Source organism: Lepidochelys kempii, chromosome 6 (assembly GCF_965140265.1).
Source record: "Lepidochelys kempii isolate rLepKem1 chromosome 6, rLepKem1.hap2, whole genome shotgun sequence".
Lineage (NCBI taxonomy): Eukaryota > Metazoa > Chordata > Testudines > Cheloniidae > Lepidochelys > Lepidochelys kempii.
This window is the reverse complement of record NC_133261.1, coordinates 39,360,835-39,376,278: the sequence shown is the minus strand read 5'-3', so window position 1 is coordinate 39,376,278 and position 15,444 is coordinate 39,360,835. Positions and strand designations below refer to the sequence as shown.

Here is a 15,444-nt window from a genome sequence, read left to right as displayed (position 1 = left end):
TGATTTTAATCTGGTTTTGCATTTGAATTTTTAGTTATTTACCCTAAAAGAAAGTTTAGTCTCCTGGTTGGTAACCATTAAAATGGTATGTGCAATTAACTATCGTCTTTAAAAAAAAATTGTTTCTTTTCAAATACGAGGAGGACACACTATATTTAACTGCACGTTTTAAGCAATTATATAGGCTAACATATTTAGCCGGCTTAATTTTTACTTTATTTCATTATATTAAGAAATGCATCATTCACCATTTTCTAGTTACTCAATTTCTTTAAATCAACTCCTGACTTGTGCCAAACTCCATTTGGATAGAAAGTGAAATTAAATTAAAATGCACAAACATTTTTAAATTGTTTATTAAATAAACTACATCAAATTCAATTCAGGCCTTAATTCTTTAAGATAGATAATGGAGTATCATTAAAATGTGTTTTACAGAGGACTTTTCCATGATAACTTAACACTGAGGTCTTACCTATTCTACCGGAACATTAAAGACCCATAGTTTGGGTCTTAAGGAAAAAAGATTTATACAACATCTTGACAACTGTTGTTAATACTAATTATGCAACCATTTGTGATGCCACGACATATGTTGCTTTACACAAGACCCTTCTTATCCGTTATCCAAAAAAAAAAAAAAGTCTTTCCCCCACCTCAACCATCTTTTAGTTTTGCCACGTTTTTCACACTTTAAATTAGTTACATGCTAGATTCCCACCAGCCACCACCCACCATAACTGAGTTATGGATAACTCAGTTATCCATATCCTGTCTGTCCTTAAGTTATTGGATTAATAAATAGTACTTTTATCTGTAGCTTTAGATTAGCCCAATAATGCATGCAATCAACTTACTTCACAAAGGATTCACAATCTTTCATTACCCAGGCTTCTAGTTACTTGGACAAAATCCAGCAAAGCTGCAGTAGAAAGCAGTGTCTTATTTCTTTATTTAAGTGCATGCTTGTCTGAACTCTGATCCAATGGCCTTTCAATCATGTGCTAAACAGACTACCCAACCCCTAACTTTCTTTATTCCCAGCACAGTTAATCCAGATTAATAAAAAAAAAATCTGAGAATTTCTACAAGTGTTTCTTGATGCTCCAAAATAAGAAAAATTGCAAATGCCTTCCTGTGAAAAAAGTTTCTTCCTACACTATAGTATTTATTTCTATTACCTCTGCCATAACAAAGACAGCCTTTTTGAAAGGCTCATATTCTACCCAGAATCATCCACCACCTTACATTTAAGAGATCAAGTTGAGATCCAATTAATTAAAACCAAACCAGAAATAAATTTGGACAGTCACCTTAATGAGAAAAATTGCCACAAAAATTGTTAGGGGAATCAAGGGCAGTTATAGTACTTGAAATTACTTTGAGGAAAGATATCAACTTGAAGTCTTTTTGGACCTACATTTATTGTAGAAGTAAACAGTGAAAATGGTCAAGAAAAACATCACATTTATCTTCAATATTTGTTACAGTAATCCGAGGTTAATTACTGCAAAAATTACACCATTGTGAAATTTATTACACTGATGTCCCTTTAATTACTATCCACGGGTATTCTTTATTCTCTTTACTAGAATCAGATTTTTTTCTTCCCTACTGAAATGAAGGCTACTAAAACTTACGTTTTATTCCAACTCACTCATGCTTTTTGCTTATCCTCTGCAGCAGCATCAGAAGATTAACCCACCAGAACCTAGGACTAGTTACAGTTGGCCAAATGAGATCTTTTGTGCATCTTACAAAGATGGGCAGCTAATTTTGGCTTGTTTATTGCTTTTCCCACTTGATGCTAGGACTCAAACATTACTGTATTTGCCACAACTATACCACACATCTTAGTCAGAGGGAATTTACCCTTCATATAGTTTTGTTTTATTCATTGAAGTTTGTTGGGCAGGAAGTGTACTGTATTTTCCACAGTTGGAAGGGGGCTGTGTCTGTCTGCTCTGGAGATATCCCCTCAGAGGAGTCAGAAAAACAGCAAGTTTAGTTCTGGTTATTTCTGACATCAAGAGGTTCTAATGCAAGGATGAAGAGGTTACCCTTCTTTTGCAATCTCCATTGGCCATCACCACCACCATTCATGGCCAGGCAGCCTGCAAACAAAAAGTTTTCCTCTACAGACTATTCTTACTGTAATGCAGTGTTTTGAATCCAGGTTCAATTCTTGAGTCCAAATTTGATTTTTTTCTCAACTACTCCTATTTCAAACAAAAAAATAAAACCATTACTCTTCAATTTCTTTTAAAGAGATTATGCTTCAGTGAATCGGAAACTGAAGTTTAAAACCATGCAACTTTAGAATACTTTAGGAAAACAAAGATTTGTTTGGTTTGAACTTTAAGTTTTGCTATATTTTATTTTTATATGCTACAGTATAAACATTTAACTTCATATTGAATTGCTAAATAATAGACACTATCTTTTTATTAGAGTTGCTTGAGGAAGTTTTATAGGGTTGCCAGTGCTTGAGGGGGTTTTTAACTTTTGGCATCTAATTATAGGTTTAGTTTGATATATTGAGTATTTATCATTTGGCTTCAATAAGGTAGTACTCTGTATGGAAAAACAGAGTAGACATTTATCCTTATTCTTGAGTAAGTGACCTAAAGTAAGTCACGACCTTCCTATACCTTAGTTTCCTCATCTGTAAAATGGAGAAAATTGCATCACCCATGTGTGTAGTTTTTTTATATTATGCTTTTCAAAGCCTTTTATCAATGTGTAATAGTACTGGAGAAGAGTTCAGCAAGTGGGTGTGGATTAGTCAAGAAAAGCTATAAAGATTCAAAACATACTCTAAAGAACCTATCAGTTTCTTGGGGTCAACAGGGGGTGGATATATGATTTCTTCAATGTGCTTTCGATTGCAATAAGCGTATGCTGTTGAAACATGCATGAACACCTCCAAATTCTTCATTCGCTGGGCCAAGATGACAAGCTGTTGTGTGGCAATCACATTTAACTGAACAGCATCTCTGTTAAAGAAAATAAACAAATGAAGATGAGTAAGAGTAAGCATGTCAGAGAATCATAAATTGAGGTGAAAAGTCCCATGTGGTCCTCTATTCACATCCCCCTACCAATGCAGACTTATAACATTTTCCCCACATTTTGTCCAGTCCATTTTTAGGTGTCCCTAGTAATGGCTTGCACCACTTTCTTTGTAAGACTGTTCCACAGTCTAAGAAACCATAATATGGAAGTTTCTTAATACTCAGTCTAGTTTTCACTAATTTCATGCCACTGTTTCTAGTTCTATCCCTGTGTACCATCTAAAAAACATTCCTCTGCTTACATGGCATGCACCCTAGTCAAATTACAAAACATCTTTATTTTCCTAAAATAAAATCTCTCAACTAAAAACAAGGGAGTGAAAAATGTTTACATGACAATCTATAATTGCTAGGCTCTCTTGCTTTCTGCACCTCTGACCCTCACACAAAGTGTCTAACCCAGTATCAAAAGATATTCATGTATAAACCTGCAGAGCCATCAACATCAGACAATCAACACATCAAGCTGAGCAAGATCTGCCCTGGTCAATACTTCAGTGGGAGGTCTCCGAAGACTTCGTGTTGGCAAGTCAACAGGTAATATTCTCCCTTCTGAGTCAGTGCTCAGGTAATAATCAGATATTGGGGGGGAGGAGGAAGGAAGGATGGGCATTATACTAGTTAACGGGGTCTTGTATAGAAGGAAGGCAACCAAAGATACCAACATCTTGATTGCTTCTTGTCATTAAAATTTCCATGGCACTTTCTGAAAGGCTAGGGATGAATCCAACTTTAATTTAGCTTGTATCTGGCCTGAGACTTTCTGGACACACAAATTTCACCTATAAAATTTCACATAAGTAAGGTATTCTTTCCAGTTTTATTATATTACTATGTGCTGTTGCCTTCTTCCTCTAAGCTAGTGGCATTTCAGTAATACTGGCAGACTATTTATAAGGTTATCAAAATTTTGTTGGGATAAAGTGCTATATTAACATCGAATACAAGTTTTTGCGGGTTTTTTTTTTTTGCTTTAACGTAAGTAGAGTTACACAGAGATGACAGTTTTTCAATAATCTCATCTCAATTTTTCAAACAAGCCCCACCCCATTGCAGCAAAAGCACAAACATTTTACAAAATTTTATCTAGTATTAAAAAAGTATTAAATTTTTTCATAACCTATTTTGGCTTCAATCTTCAGCTCTTTCAAAAGCTGAAAAGAATTGGCCCATGAAAAATTCTCTGCATTTCTTACTTAGGAAATGGAAGAAGTTCTGAAACAAAGTCCAAATATGTTCTGTGCCTGTTTAAGTTCAGCAGTTGAATATTTTGAGCTTGAGTCAACTCTCTGGGTGCAGGAGAGAGATGAGGCAGAGATTCAACAGCAGGGAATTAAGTTCTGACCAAGGGCTTCTTAGGGGGATTGTCAGTGAAGACTGCCCAAGAGAAATGCCAGTTCAGCACATTTCCAGTTGCCCTTCCCAGCCAGCCCCATCCACTTGTGTCCTGCTTCAGGGGATTCCAGACCTGCCAGCAGAGTGGAAATTACAGGAGGCTTGAGGCATTATGTCCCCACTTTAGAAGGACTTTTCACTACTAAAGGCCTCTGTAAACCTAGCTCTTTAGCGAATTCCAACATTGGAGACAGAAGGGAACGGCCTAATTACAAGAATTTGTGAGAAGCATTAAAAAAGGGGGTTTGCTCATTTTCATCATGTAGCATTCCCAGAGGGCCATGATCAGTATTTGCAGGGACTCAGAAATTAGGGTTTCTTGACCCTGCCTTTCACTCTTATACAGCCAAGTTTCTTTCCCTCCTCCTTCCTAAAAAGAGATCTCATAGCAATCTTTTCCTAACAAAGTCAAAAATGTACTGTAACATTTCAACAAATTCTGCTAAAAATGGATATACCAAAGCTTACTTTATCTCCTTTGCTTTTGTTAGTCCTTTTCTTCAACAAAAGTCTTTTCCTTAGGCTTTCAGTAGTTTTCCCTCAATCTAATCTCTTTAGAAACTTTCCTAATAGTTTTCTCCTCACTCTTCCCCTTTTTATTTCTCTTATTTCTCCCCACACTTCCTCTAATCTGTATTGCTACCCCTTTGCTATTACTTTCTCCTTCCACCTCATCACACATCTTCTCTTCCCCTGAACCCACCCTTAGCATCTATTTGATTCTCTGACCCCACTGTCAGGTGAAGAAGCAAGAGCTAGAATTTTATACCCACATCCTGAGGAGGAGAGCATTTTTGTTCTCAATACACTCTTACCTTCCAAAACAGCTGACCATGAAATTACATATACACACACACTCTTTTCATGACCTAGTTCTTAAAATGGGTAGTGGTTCAGCTCAACTGCTGAGCCAGGTGCATCTTGCTGTAGCCCATCCACATCCATTTATCACCCACCAGCTACACTCATATTACGGGCCATCACAGCAGGAGCTCACAAGACACATGAAAGTGCCAAGACCAGTAGAAGCAACAACATTACTCAACTTTCTTATCCCTGTACCAAGCCTGGGGCCTGACACAATCTTCATATTGGTCTTTCCCCAACAATGGTCTTTTATACTCATCCTTGAAATTCTAAGGGTTAAAAAAAACTTTCTTGGGGAGTTTCCTTATACACAGGAAAAAATGAAATTGACCCCATATGCAGTGATGCCAAACACACAAAATAAAACTCAGGAAAAAAAACAAGTTTTCTTGGCATCAAGCTTTATACTCACCTCAGTGTTTCATTGAATCTGACTGTAGCAGCACAATGGAATACAATATTAATGCAGTCTATGAGCTTTTCTTTGTCCTCCTCACTAAGGTCCAGTTCAGACTGCGTAAGTTCACTAGTAACTGCTATTATTTTCTCTTTAAATTCAGGCTGTTCATCTCTTAACCTGTCAAAGAGCTGTCAAAAGAAAATCAGGACTAAAAATAAAAATTCATACAATGATTTCAGAAGTGAGCACTTTAATTTTTTTTTATTGTAGCAGAAGGGGAAATTAAACAATATTTTCTGCCTATAACATGGAGTTATACTTCTTCAAACATAATGGATATTAAAAAAATATAATTGTAAAATTTCGTATCACGTATCAGCATGAATAACTTTCCCATCCCAACTCAACTGGCAAAGCAGCCAGTGAATTATGCAGGTCATTCCAAGTTAATGATAAAGCTGAACATGCATGATGCTTTTTTTTTTTTTTTTTCCCCTTAAAAACTTTATTTATTGGAACTACTTTTCCTGTCCGTAAAGCTAAATTCCTTAAGCTCCCACAAGTCCAAATGCTCAGGACTCCAACAGAGCCACAGAAAGTATTTAAAAATTAACTAAAGTAGCTGTAATCAACTTACAGTCTATCATCTCTGGCCCATTGAGGGCTAAAAAGCAAAACATTTTACCCTATCTTCCACTGTAGAATACTCTCATTTCTAGACCTGCAAGACTCCAGATATCAGTCTTTAATTCCATTACATTTAGGTCTAGAAGATGTGTTGCTGACCCAAGAATGAACACACGCCATGAGCTTAAACCAGGTGTCATTCTGGGGAAAGTTTCACAATTGAGAATGAATGAATAAAACCCCCACTTCTCTTGCAGGTAGTTTCAAAAGAGACGGGAGGATTTAAGATTGCTCAGTGGGTTGGAATGTCAGAGTAAATCCCAGGAAAAACAATTTAGTAGGCAGATGAAAAATGAGGCTGTTAGAGAGGCACAATAAATGTGTTCATCACATCTGTATTTTATCACATGGATTACCACCATATAGTTGGTGTATTACATACAAATACAAAATCCTTGTCTTTTTTCCCACCCACCATTAAATGCCCAGAAAATTTACAGGGATAACGAACTAACAGTAATGGAAGTTCCACATGCTATGTTTTAATGTATCAGTACAACAGAACCTTAGCGTTTATGTCAATATCCCAGTCAGACCGGAAATTCAGTTTAGATTAACAGCGGTTTGAACAGAACACCATATCAAAATGTTTTAGTCCAACATCAGATTAACAAAAATGCAAGAAGCCTCCAGTTAGGTAGCAGCTACTACTACTGAAACTGTTATTCAAAAGACTGAGCTTTCAAGGTTGTGCTTCCCATGAAAAAGGGGCATAACTTTGCTAAAACACCTAATTTTGCAAAACAAGTAATGGTGAAGTCTATGCTGTTCAAATACTACTTTTTGAGCATATAAAGTGCTACTGGAAATCAGAGTTAAAGACGCCAGATGCTGTGTAGCAAAGAACTTCTCTAGAACAGTGGTGATCAACCTGTGTCCCATCATGGTAATCTGATGTGAGCCAAGAGAGATTTTGCAGACGTTGAACGTCCACAGGTATGACCGTCCGCAGCTCCCAGTGGCCGCTGTTCCCGGCCACTGGGAACTGCGGGAAGCAAGATCCAGCACGTCCCTGTGGCCCACCGCTTCCCACAGCTCCCATTAGCCAGGAACAAAGGCCACTGGGAGCTGCAGGGGGCCATTCCTGTGGACGGTCAACGTCAGCAAAATGTCTCGCGGCCCGCAATCAGATTACCCTGGTGGGCTGCATGGTTGCCCACCGCTGCTCTAGTAGCTGTATGCAGAGTTCTTCACATTTACAGACACATCAGAAGTTATTTGGTCATTCAGACTTCTCTGAGCTTAAAACACAACTGCTATTTTTATCTATACCACTATAAAGGTCAGTGCATGGTAGTAACAAAGCTGAAAAGAACGATAAAAAAAAAAAAAAAGAAAGACTCCTTAGTTTCTGTAACCAAACGGCAATTGAAACAGTAAGATAGCTGAATTAAAAACAAGACCTTTTAACAAAGCTGAAAGTGGGTAAGACGCTCTACTTGAAGCGTACATTCTTTTACCCTCCATGTAAAACCTGTCACTGGGCTTTTCATTTGGATGAAAAGCACACAAAGAAAGTCATCAGCAGAACTTAAAAAACAAGCATATAATATGGTATATGACATTCAAAGAATGCATATCTGTCTGCAAGTTTAAATGGCAGAAAACAAGCTTCATTATGCTCATCTGCTGTATGTGTCCTCTGACTCCAGGAGGGAGATGTTTACTTTCCTTTAATCTGTTAAAAGTCAATGCAACCCTGATATTTAGTCATCAATACCACAGCAGTCAGTTACTTGGAAATTTGTATTGCAAAAAACCTGTTCCAACATGTTCACTGTTGATCACCATTTCAGAAGTTTCTTTACAATGGGGAAAGGAGGTTTGTATCACTTCTTTAGTCACTTAACACAAAGATCTTCCAGAGACATACCTTACAGCTGATCATTTCTTCCATTCGTTCTTGAGGGGTCTGTCCTGCTTTATGTCTCACCAATATATAAACTGCTTTCACTTTAGGGCAGGACCTCAATAGCTTTTCCAGAAGCACCTTTCCCATGAAGCCAGTAGCTCCTGTGAGGAGGACATTCTTTCCTTCATAGTATTCAGGGATGGATACCATTATGACCTTAAAAGGTTAATAAGAATAGATTAGAAAAAATGTCACTTTATGCAGGCCTATAGATCTGTACCTCTTTCATTATAATGCAAAGATATGAACATTCAGTCCTGTGGTTGAAAGTAGAAGCTCACTGACCACATTCTTTATCTATCGGTATCCCCTTCCTTCTTACACAAGTAGGTCTTAAGTTTAAGCAAATGCCATACATTTTAGAAGCAATTCACAGAATTCCACGCTCTAATAAGAATATAGCACTAGGGATATTACACCGACCATCTGACCAGGATGTGACTGAAAGGGAGATTAGAGAGGCTACAAAAATAAAAAACTCAATAATAATGGGGGATTTCAACTATCCCTATATTGACTGTGTACCTGTCACCTCAGGATGCAAAGATGAAGTTTCCTGACACCTTAAATGACTGATTCTTGGAGCAGCTAGCCCTAGAACGCACAAGAGGAAAGGCAATTCTTGATTTAGTCCTAAGTGGAGTGCAGGATGTGGTCCAAGAGGTGACTATAGCTGCACCTCTTGGTAACAGTGACCATAATATAATTAACTTTAACATCCCTGTGGCAGGGAAACCACTACAGCAGCCTAGCACTGTAGCATTTAATTTCAGAAAGGGGGACTACACAAAAATGAGGAGGTTAGTTAAACAGAAATTTAAAAGGTACAGTGCCAAAAGTGAAATCCCTGCAAGCTGCATGGAAACTTTTTAAAGACACCATAATAGAGGCTCCACTTAAATGTACAGCTCAAATTAAAAAACAGTCAGAACCAAAAAAGTGCCACCATGGCTAAACAACAAAGTAAAAGAAGCAGTGAGATACAAAAAGGCATCCTTTAAAAAGTGGAAGTTAAAATCCTCATGAGGAAAATAGAAAGGAGCATAAACTCTGGCAAATCAAGTGTAAAAATATAATTAGGAAGGCCAAAAAGAATTTGAAGAACAACTAGCCGAAGACTCAAAAAGTAATAGCAAAGTACATCAGAAGCAGGAAGCCTGCTAAACAACCAGTGGGGCCACTGGACAATCAAGATGCTAAAGGAGCACTCAAGGACGATAAGGCCATTGCGGAGAAACTAAATGAATTCTTTGCATTGGTCTTCACATCTGAGGGAGATTCCCAAACCTGAGCCATTCTTTTCATGTGACAAATCTGAGGAACTGTCCAAGACTGAGGAGTGTCATTGGAGGAGGTTTTGGAACAAGTTGATAAACTAAACAGTAATAAGACACCAGGACCAGATGGTATTCACCTCTGAGTGACAAAACTTTTAATGAAAGTGCAGTGTAGACATGGCCTTAGTCTTACTTAGGGGTGAAGGCCTCAAATTTATGCTACATAAATAAGTACATGTAACAAAACAGGAATTAGTACTTACACCTCAAAGATGATGTAATAATTCCTTACAGTAATCACACTTGTGTATTGGAACATGCATACAAACCAAAGATTTGGAAAACTCAAAAAATTGCACTAAAGAATTCACAAAGAAATACAAAACCTGGGGCCTGCTGTGAAAAGTCAAGTGTTACTCCAAGCTGCATAGCACTCACAGGATAGCGTGCAAGTGCTTTGCTTCAGTTTTAAGAGATACACGAACCTTTTCAACGATCAAATAAAATTCTTGTTTCTGCCTACATATGCACTATCACAATATTTCTCAGTTTTTGTTTACAACAGTTGTAGTCCAATCTTGCATCTGTTGGGAGTCAATAGGTGTCCTACTCATCTGGCAAACATTTGGTTGAATCCTTTAATATATTTAAGGAAGACAACAGAATTACAGCTTCAGGTAACTGAAACATCTCCTCACCCCAGCCCTTCTCACACAAAAATTGAGGACTTGAAAATAGAGGTGGGTGAATTTTGGTAAAAAAAAAACAAAAACTGTTTTTGCCAAAAGCAGATTTGTACTGACCAAAACATTGTGAACGTGTCTAAAATTTTGCCAAGTCGTTTCATCTGGAAAAGATATGCTTAAAAAGTTTTTTAAAAGAGTTTGGTTTTGACATAGTCTACTGAAAATGTTTCGATCTTTTATTCAGAATTTACTTCAGGTTTATCAAAAACAGAAAAGTGTTTTTAAAAGCTCAAAGTTAAGCAGTTCATTTGACCCGAAACTAAATTCTGATTTTTCAAAAGGGCCAGCAAAAAATAAAATAAAGTCAGTTATTCATACTGTTAACTAGCACTTGCAAATAGAACTGTATTAGTTTTGGCATGGCTCTTTATTACTTGCAATAATTTAAAGCCAAACAAAGCCAACTCTAGCTCCCTGAGGAAAAATTCTTCAAATTTTTAACAGCAAACAGAAACAAGCGAGCTGTATCAATATGTTGACAGCATCAGCAGTTTTATGGACAACATTAACCTTTTGTTATAGCCAGGTACTGACTAGCTAGAGATACTTAACGTAGTACTTACCTCATAAATTCACTTTTTTTAAAAAAATAAAAAGATTCTTACAATCAAATATAGTTGCTTGGATTCAAACAGAGCACAACTAGACAAATGTCTAAATTAATTACTTGTAAATTTTTCAGCCATTCATTTACAAGCAAAGTTGGAAAATATTGCAATTTTTGCAGGAAATGCATGCAACTTTTAAGAGTATCTTAAAACTCTAACAAAAAGCAAGATTTTTTTCTGCTTTGGGTTTACAGAAGCTAAACCAAGACAAGAAAGTAAAAGTGAACAAAAGGAACAAAGTCAGTGATAGGAGGAATTAAAATTACAATTAAAACACAGATATCTGGATGTACACACACCTGAACCTGGAAAATTCGCATAAAAATCCAAACACTCAGGTTTGGGCCCATATTCAGATTATGGTACTTAGCAGTTAATTAGTACATTATTTTTTCAACATCCTGTACAGACATCTATCCTCACCTCAGACAAAATTAAGTAGTATCCCTCTTTTACAGAGGAAACCAAACAAAGATTCTTCCCTAGTGCTAGCATAGTAGTCAGGACAGAACCAGATTTAGGATTTAAGAGTTCCCTCCTTCCAGATGAAAGTTAGAGGCATCCTTGTTGCAAACGAAGTTTAAGTGAGTCAGAAATGGACACAGGGACAGTAGGATGAGGCAAAAAAATAAGCCATCCACTTTATGTGCATTCTAATGTCTGATCATAATGCACTCCAAAGCACAATCTCACCATGATGTGAGAAGTATGCTGCACCTAGTAGCAGATGGATGTACTATTCTTTATCCCTGGCCTATGCGTTATGGGGGGACTTGCTGTACACTATACAAGGTGCAATACCAAAAGGCTAGCAAGGCCAAGAGACCTAGGGTATTCTTTGGTTTCCTGCAATAAGCTGTTTAGCAGCATATGTTTTAGAAGCCACACAGACAGATTTTACAAGGAAGCACTTTAGCATACGCATCACATAATACTCACACCCCCTTGTTTTGAGTTTCAGCATTCTCAAGGTGTGGCCGAAGTAAAGACCTTGTCATAACCATACAGCTAAGGGTAGCTTAGAATTCCTCCCTACCTTTAAGAGGTTAAGAAGCTCAAATAACCTGGTTGGCACCTTACCAAAAGGACCAATGGGGAAAGAAGATACTTTCAAATCGGGGGGGGGAGGGGCTTTGTTGGTGTGTTCTCTGGGGAAAGCAGAGAAGCATCAGGGCAAAAAAACTCCTCCTATAAACCATCCTGTACAAGTCTCTAATATTACAAAAAAAAGTAAATAAGGCAAGGCGCGTTAGATTACCTTTTGTTTTCAACTTGTGAATTTTCGCTTTGCTAGAGGAAGATTTATCCCAGTTTTTTGTAACTTTAAAGTTTTGCCTAGAGGGGAATCTTCTGTTTTGAATCCAATTACCCTGTAAAGTATTTACCATCCTGATTTTACAGAGGTGTTTCTTTTACCTTTTCTTTAAATAAAATTCTTCTTCTAAGAACCTGATTGATTTTTCATTGTTCTTAAGATCCAAGGTTTTGGGTCTGTGTTCACCTGTACCAATTTGTGAGGATATTATTCTCAAGCCTTCCTCAGGAAGGGGGGTGTAGGTCTTGGGGGAATATTTTGGGGGACTAGGACTCCAGGTGGTCCTTTCCCTGGTTCTTTGTCTAAATCACTTGGTGGTGGCAGCATACTGTTCAAGGACAAGGTAGAATTTGTGCCTTGGGAAAGTTTTTAACTTAAGATGGTAAAAATGAGATTACAGGGGTCTTTCATGCAGGTCCCCACATCTGTACCTGAGTTCAGAGTGGGGAAGGAACCCTGACAGACCTCAAAAGACTATTTCACTTTCTTAACGAGCATTTATCTAAGGGTATGTCTACAGTATGAAATTAGGTTGAATGTACAGAAGTCCATTTTTAGGAAGCGATTTTATACAGTCGATTGTGTGTGTCCCCACTAAGCGCATTAAGTCGGTGGAGTGCGTCCACAGTACCATGGCTAGCCTTGACTTTCGGAGTGTTGCACTATGAGTAGCTATCCCACAGTTCCCCAAGTCTCCGCCATCCATCAGAATTCTGGGTTAAGCTCCCAGTGCCTGATGGGGCAAAAACATTGTCGCAGGTGGTTTAGGGTACATGTCATCAATTGTCCCCCTCCCCCATGAAAGCAACGGCAGACAATCGTTTTGTGCCTTTTTTCCATGCGGACACCATACTGCTTTCAGCAGACGGTGCAGTAGGACTGCTAACCATCATCAAACCACCACTTCTGCTGCAACTCTGCTCTCCTGCTCTTGTCTCAATAGCAGATTTCTCCATGTTGGCTGTCAATGGGTTCCCACTTCTGCTGCAACTCTGCTCTTATGAATCCACCTCGCAGGTCCTCTCATCGTTCTCTATAAACATCTATTCTTGTGGCATCCATCGTCATCCACCGCTTCCACTGCAACTCTGCTCTCCTGCTCACGCCATACCACGGCAAGCATGGAGCCCATTCAGATCACCGCAGAAGTTATGAACATTGTAAACACCTCATGCATTATCCTGCAGTATGTTCAGAACCAGAACCTGCAAAAGCAGGCGAGGAGGCGACGGCAGCTTGGTGAGGAGAGTGATGAGGGCATAGACACAGACTTCTCTCAAAGTAAGGGCCCCGCCAATTTGGACATCCTGTTGACAATGGGGCAGACTCATGCCGTGGAATGCCGATTCTGGGCCTGGGAAACAAGCACAGACTGGTGGGATCGCAGAGTGTTGCGGGTCTGGGATGATTCCCACTGGCTGCGAAACTTTCGCATGCGTAAGGGCACTTTCATGGAACTTTGTGACTTGCTTTCCCCTGCCCTGAAGCACAGAATACCAAGATGAGAGCAGCCCTCAAAGTTCACAAGCAAGTGGCGATAGCCCTGTGGAAGCTTGCAATGCCAGACAGCTACCCGTCAGTCAGGAATCAATTTGGAGTAGGCAAATCTAGTGCGGGGGCTGCTGTGATCCAAGTAGCCAATGTAATCACTGAGCTGCTGCTATCAAGGGTAGCAACTCTGGGAAATGTGCAGGTCATAGTGGATGGCTTTGCTGCAATGGGATTCCCTAACTGTGGAGGGGCCATAGATGCAACGCATATCCCTATCTTGGGACCAGATCACCAAGGCAACCAGTACATAAACCAAAAGGGGTACTTTTCAATGGTGCTGCAAGCACTGGTGGATCACAAGGGACGTTTCACCAACATCAACGTGGGATGGCTGGGAAAGGTACATGACGCTCACATCTTCAGGAACTCCGGTCTGTTTCAAAAGCTGCAGGAAGGGACTTTATTCCCAGACCAGAAAATAACTGTTGGGGATGTTGAAATGCCTATAGTTAACCTTGGGGACCCAGCCTACCCCTTAATGCCATGGCTCATGAAGCCGTACATGGCTCATGAAGCCGTACTACTGTCCAGGAGCCGTTCAACTACAGGCTGAGCAAGTGCAGAATGGTGGTAGAATGTGCATTTGGACATTTAAAAGCACGCTGGTGCAGTTTACTGACTAGGTTAGACCTCAACAAAACCAATATTCCCATTGTTATTACTGCTTGCTGTGTGCTCCACAATATCTATGAGAGTAAGGGGGAGACATCTATGGTGGTGTGAGAGGTTAAGGCAAATTGCCTGGCCGCTGATTACGCGCAGCCAGACACTAGGGCAGTTAGAAGAGCACAGCAGAGCGCGCTACGCATGAGAGAAGCTTTGAAAACCAGTTTCATGACTGGCCAAGCTATGGTATGATAGTTCTGTTTGTTTCTCCTTGATGAAAACCCGCCCCCTAGATTCACTCTACTTCCTGTAAGCCAGCTGACCTCCCCGCTTTGATCACTGCTTGCAGAAGGAATAAAGTCATTGTTGTTTCAAATTCATGCAATCTTTATTAATTCAATCACACAAATAGGGGGATAACTGCCAAGGTAGCCCAGGAAGGGAGGAAGGAAGGACAAGACCACACTGCACTTCAGAACTTATTGAATGCCAGCCTTCTGTCACTTACACAGTCCTCTGGGCACACACACTCCCCTATCCCCCGCCACGTTCTTTGGCATCTGGGTGTGGCGGCTATGGAACTTGGAGAGAAGGGTGGTTGGTTACACAGGGGTTACAGCGGCGGTCTGTGTTCCTGCTGCCTTTCCTACAGCTCAACCATACCCCAGAGCATATCAGTTTGATCCTCCAGTAGCCTCAGCATGGCATCCTGCCTCCTCATCACACTGCCGCCACCTATCATCTTGATCCCGCCACCTCTCCTCTCACGTGTCCCTCCTGTCCTCATTTTCATTTTGTGCTTTCCTGGACTCTGACACTGCTTGCCTCCATGCATTCTGCTGAGTTCTTTCAGTGTGGGAGGACTGCATGAGCTCAGAACATTTCATCGTGAGTGCGTTTTTTTCACCTTCTTATCTGCGCTAGCCTCTGGGACAGAGATGATAGGGGGAACGTTGAAACATTTGCAGCTGCAGGAGGAAAAAAGGGAGAGTAGTATTTAAAAAGA

General features: G+C 39.5%; 1 protein-coding gene across 5 annotated transcripts in view; it reads right to left on the bottom strand.

Moving 5' to 3' along the window:
• The window catches only part of FAR1 (fatty acyl-CoA reductase 1), a 66,990-nt gene that overhangs the window by 27,293 nt on the left and 24,253 nt on the right, over positions 1-15,444 (bottom strand). For all 5 annotated transcript variants that reach the window (XM_073347685.1, XM_073347684.1, XM_073347686.1 and 2 more), the window contains exons 2-4: positions 8,297-8,491; positions 5,749-5,924; positions 2,817-2,996 (exon numbers count right to left, since the gene is read on the bottom strand). In XM_073347685.1, coding sequence (XP_073203786.1) covers positions 2,817-2,996; positions 5,749-5,924; positions 8,297-8,485 — 545 coding nt within the window. In that variant the 5' untranslated portion in view covers positions 8,486-8,491. The remainder of the gene's footprint in view (positions 1-2,816; positions 2,997-5,748; positions 5,925-8,296; positions 8,492-15,444) is intronic.